Source organism: Arachis duranensis, chromosome 3 (assembly GCF_000817695.3).
Source record: "Arachis duranensis cultivar V14167 chromosome 3, aradu.V14167.gnm2.J7QH, whole genome shotgun sequence".
NCBI lineage: Eukaryota > Viridiplantae > Streptophyta > Magnoliopsida > Fabales > Fabaceae > Arachis > Arachis duranensis.
This window is the reverse complement of record NC_029774.3, coordinates 120,052,102-120,057,314: the sequence shown is the minus strand read 5'-3', so window position 1 is coordinate 120,057,314 and position 5,213 is coordinate 120,052,102. Positions and strand designations below refer to the sequence as shown.

The 5,213-nt window shown below is 40.5% G+C and overlaps 1 protein-coding gene across 1 annotated transcript; it reads right to left on the bottom strand.

Moving 5' to 3' along the window:
* Positions 1 to 831: 831 nt before the first annotated feature.
* LOC110278755 (uncharacterized) lies at positions 832 to 2,461 on the bottom strand. Its single transcript, XM_021136999.1, has 5 exons — positions 2,311 to 2,461; positions 2,037 to 2,194; positions 1,577 to 1,932; positions 1,039 to 1,396; positions 832 to 927 (listed from the first exon to the last, which is right to left on the bottom strand). The coding sequence occupies exons 1-5, from the start codon at positions 2,459 to 2,461 to the stop codon at positions 832 to 834; spliced, it is 1,119 nt and encodes a 372-aa protein (XP_020992658.1).
* Positions 2,462 to 5,213: the final 2,752 nt, after the last annotated feature.

Sequence of the window (5,213 nt, the reverse complement as noted above, 5' to 3'; positions counted from 1 at the left end):
AGTCAAACACAACTTAGTTCAATAACTCTGAAAACAACTTAAACAAGTTAGCCAAAAAACTCATTAACACTCAAAACAAAGGTTTCCTAAATAAGTTCTACAATGTCAAAAGACCATATAACAACACATTCATCATGGCTTCTTCTTTGGTTTTTGTGAAGGTTTTGAAGGTGCAGGTGTGGGCATGAATTTCATGAATCTCTTTGTGGTATCTTTGCTTGCTGCATTCATTGCTTGGTGAGAAACCAATGAGGGAGCACTGGAGCTAGAATTTGGCACATGCACTTGGGCTGAAGTATTGGGCTTCACAGGAATATTGGGCCTTCCAGCCACATTGGGCCTAACCTGTGGTGGTCTAAAAGGTACATTGGGCCTTACTGAGGTAGCCCTTGCAGTAGGAGCAGCAGCCACACTAGGCTTGACCTGTGGTGGCCTAATTGGATCATGTGCTGGTGCAATAGTGCATGGTGATCTCATAATGGGGATCTTTGCCCTAGCACTAGATGCACCCCTCCTCACGAATCTTGGAGCAGCAGCTACAGCACCAGCAACCTTTGGTGGAGCTGACTTGTTGATAGCAGTGGTTGAATCAGATGCTGTTGCAGGGTTTGATTCTAACCCTTGGGCTTGCTACAAAATCAAAACACAAATTCCAGAAGTCTGTGTATGTTGCAGAAAAAACAAGTACAAATGTGTAACTATGAAGCTAACCTCATTATCAATTTGAAATTGGGGGTGCCCTTGTGTAACTTGTTGTTCATCTGCTGCCTCAAGAGTCTCCTCATAGTACATTTCTTGCTCTCTATATGATAGATCAGCAGCATCTTCTTGTCAATTTGCTGATCCAAATGCAGTTTCGGCTGCTTCACTAGTTTGTCCCTTAAGACTTTTTTTCTTCTCTTCACATGTCCTTGCATTGTGTCCTTGCTGCAGCATATACAACAGGTTAGTAGACATTTAGAATACAAATGTAACAAGTCATGTATACACTGATTTAGATTACAAAACCAATGGGTTAATATCAAGTGAGGTGTTTACCTTTTTGCACCAATTACAAGTAGTTTGACCATACTTTCGCGGCATTTTGTATTGGCTATTACCCTGACGCTCAAATTCATGATGTGCCCTCTTTTTTGTAGGTCTTCCGATTGGTCTTTTGTATGGAGGAGGTAGACAAGGATAACCTTCATAGTCAACCCAATACTCTTCACTAGGTACAGAGTTAATGTGGAACTGATATGCCCTGTTGTAGTGCTCCATACACAACCAGTGATGCACATAGTCTTCAGGCCGGTGATTCTTCCTTTGGATAGCAGCCACTCCATGACAACAGGACAATTCAGTCAGTTGCCACTTTTTGTAGGTACATGTTCTTTCAAGAGTGTTAACAGTAACCCTGTGTCCATGACTCCTCACCTCAAATATGTTATGCTCATCGTCCCCAACCTACTGGGCCTCCCAGTAATTACCCTCTTTTTTCTCCTTTTTCAGCCTACTCATCTAAATAGGTGCCAGCTTTCCTGTGTATGATGATAAAGTATCTTTGTGCTGTGCCATAACCCTCATGATGTAGAACCTCATCTCTTCTAGCATTGTTAGGATACTTTTTCCCCTTATGCCCACTATTGTTGCATTAAATGATTCAGCATTGTTGTTGGTAACATTATCCACTTTAGGCCATTCAGAAAATCCTGATTTCGACCATGATGATTGTTCATAACTTGACAGGTACTCCCAAGCTCCTACATTGATCCGCTTGACATATGTCATTGCATTCTTGAATTTCAAGTCTGTCATTGCCCGAGCACACTGCCACAGAGCTCCTTTTAACTCTTTGTCCTTCCATCTCTTGTTCAAGTTCTGCCACATGTGCATCACACAAAATCTATGTGAAACTCTTGGCATGACTTCTTGGAGTGCTGGAACCAGTCCCTAAACCACATGGCGAAAACCCAACATTCAATAGTACAACATTCAACAGTACAACATAAGTGCATAAATACAAATAAGTAAGTTGGACAAGATTTATAAATTACCTTTTGCTCGTCATTCATGAAGTTCCACCCAAATTCCTTGTAATCCCTGATATCTTCATAAAGTAAATGCAAGAACCATTTCCAATTTTTCTTTGTTTCAGCATTAACCACAGTATATGCTATAGGAAATAGATGATTATTCGCGTCTTGTCCTACAACTGTGAGTAGTTGACCCCCAAAATACCCCTTAAGAAAGATTCCATCAAGGCAAATAAAAGGCTTACAACCATATTTAAATCCTCTCTTACATGCCTCTAAGCATATATATATAAACTTCTGAACTTAGGCAAACCCTCTGGCTGTGGATGTGTGCTCATAGTACATGTAGAACCAAGATTAGCCTTAAGCAGCTCTGATAAATAATTGTGTAGCTTCCCATAATGTTCCTTCTCCGTCCCCTCAATGATGTCCTTTGCCATCTCCATTGCCCTATACACCATTCGCTCACCTACACTTATGTCATATTCTACCTTGAACCACTATTCTGCCTCCCTTTGTATCAAATTAGGAGAAATTCTAAGCTTGTTAACTAATTCTCCAGCCACCCATTTACATGTTACTGATCTAGATTTGTTACTCCTTGGACATATGTGCTCGTCAACTAGCGTCTTGATTTGAAAACTTGGTGGAAAATTTCTCCTTGAACAGTACACCTCCCACGGACAGTCTTGATTATAACAAATTACTCTGCATCTTAAAGGCTCCACCTTTAAAAAGAACACTTTCCTCCCAATTTGAATGTTAAACTTCTTAACAGCATCCTTGAACTCTTGCATCGTTGCAAACTCCATGCCCAGCTCGAGTCTAACTTGGCCAAAGCGTGCTTGAGGATTGTGTTGTGGAAATATCGGAACCCCGTTTTCATCATCTGATTCAGGTAAACTGTGAAGATCCTCAGACTCGTACTGGAACTCATTTTCTCCACCCTTATCAACTCCATCAGCATTACCCTCATGTACAGGCACAATCACTGTTGGGGCCTCATTGTCCCTGGGAGGAATAATTCTCTGACCTGATGGTTGTGGCCTTGAGTGTCTCTTCCTTCTTCTTGATTGTCTTAAATTACCATCTCCCTCCTCATTATGATTCTCTTATACAATAACATAAAATAAAATAATTCATTGTTAACAACATCACAGTTTAGTATTTTTATGAAACCTAAATTACATAATTTTCTAAATGAAATTACCTTCTACTGTAGGTTCAACATGTGGATTCATATCTTCATTTGACCCATTCTGCACAGATTCTTCTTCTCCTCTAGCTTCTTCAACTGGTGGTTCCCCTACTACTTTGGTAGTTCTTGATGGTGGTGGCCTTGCATGTTTCTTTCTAATTCTCTTTCTACTATATCTACCGACATCCTCGGTGGTTGAGTCACCAATTACTGCCGCTTGGCTCTCCCAATTTTGCTCCTCATTGGTTTCATGTGCATCAGTTTGATCTCCTTCAACTTGGGGTGCTTCAGTTGGTAGTACATTAGTAGTCTTAACACTATTGTTGTTTTCATCATACGCCTCAGAATCAACATTACCCTTGTCTTGACCCACTTCTCCATTACCATTGTACTGATCTTCCATCACCTCATCTTCTCCCTGCCTTTCTTCATCACGATACACATCCTCATCGTCTACCTCTACAACTTCTACCTCATCATCAGATACCTCGACTTCATCTACATACTCAGGATTTTCTAGAACAGGATGCTCAAAATACAAGTGAACCATGTTACCATTTTTTATAGCAGCATCACACATACTAACAACATCAGCATCCCTCTTAAGCAGCTTTAAACCATTTGATAAGTCAAAACCAGGCTCCAAACAATGAACGTCTTTAAACCCTGTGTAACCTAAATCGAGAAACAACCCTTCTACCAGAAATAAATTACAAGTATCCACACATACCCTGTCAATGTTGCTAACAGTACCCCCAGAATATTGCATTCCACCCATTTGATTGCTTTCTAACCTACCCATGTGGTGTATCACAAATGTTATGAGTGCTGACATCTGAAAGTTCAAACAGAAAAAATACACATTTTAATACTAGTACAACACCAATCAACTACTAAAATTGTTCATCCAAAACAGAAAAAAAACCCTGACTAAACCCTAAACCAATGCAATACGACAAACAACGCGTGCATCAAGTGACAAAACTTTAATGCCCGGAAATCCAAATTGTCACATACTTAGTTGTCATTTTTTTCCATCAAAGACCATATAGCCACAGCAACATGAACGAAGACAAAGTTCCTAATGGCAAAGAGGCAAAGATATTACGCGTACCTTGTCAGATGAACAACCACCAACATGCAACAATGTCCCTCCAAACCAGCGTTGCGGCGACGATAGACTGACGATCGTCTTGGACGGTGACTTGAAAAGGAGAAGATGGAGAGGCTACTATGACTCAAGTGTTAACTCTTTTACTCTTTTTGACCCTCTTTCATAGTGTTAAAATCTTTTAACTTCTTAATACATTAGTTGAAATTAGGTTATTAATTAGGAATTAGGGTTATTGAATTAGGAAAATTGGGAATGAATTCAGGTAAGCTTTCCGTTTGCCACACAAGCTTTTCCGTTTGCCACATCACACACTTCTATCAACGGAGAAAGCATCACTTGCCGAATGGGCATTTGGTGCACGTTTTTAAATTATCCAACGATATTTTTGTCGATAATAAAAGTGAGGGGCATTATTGTCAGCGTTTACAAAATACGGGGATATAATTGGTGGTTAACCCTAAAATAAATCTCGCTATTGAGACAATGAGATATCTATACAATACGTACAATAGACTGTTTATTTAGCCTAATATGAATTAATAATATAATTTAACTATCAGTAACCCTCATTTCATATGGCCTTTTATCCTTAATTTTTTCCTAATTCAAATTTTTTCCGTTTAACCCTTCTACCCCGTCGTGATCCTAGCCCCCCAAATCCCATTGTTCGTTCGGCAAGACCCCACCCACTCCAGCTGCCGCCCAGCTGTCCGCGCAGTAACCTGCAGCCAACCGATCCGCTCCTGTGCAACGTGGAGCCTCTATTTCCTCTAACCAGAGCTATAGCGCCCAGCTTCGTCACGCTTACGCCCTCGCGGGAAGAAACTCCATTGCTCCTCACGCGGCTAAACATCCGTCTGCTGAGGAGTCAACATCCATCATTGCT

What these genes read in the sequence shown, in the direction of transcription:
- LOC110278755 (XM_021136999.1), bottom strand. Translation starts at nt 2,461, where the DNA reads ATGGAGATGGCAAAGGACATCATTGAGGGGACGGAGAAGGAACATTAT. An exon ending in GGGTTTGCCTAAGTTCAGAA is followed by an intron (nt 2,195 to 2,310) that starts GTTTATATATAT and finishes AACTACTCACAG; the next exon opens with TTGTAGGACAAGACGCGAAT. An exon ending in ACAATGCTAGAAGAGATGAG is followed by an intron (nt 1,397 to 1,576) that starts GTTCTACATCAT and finishes TCATGGACACAG; the next exon opens with GGTTACTGTTAACACTCTTG.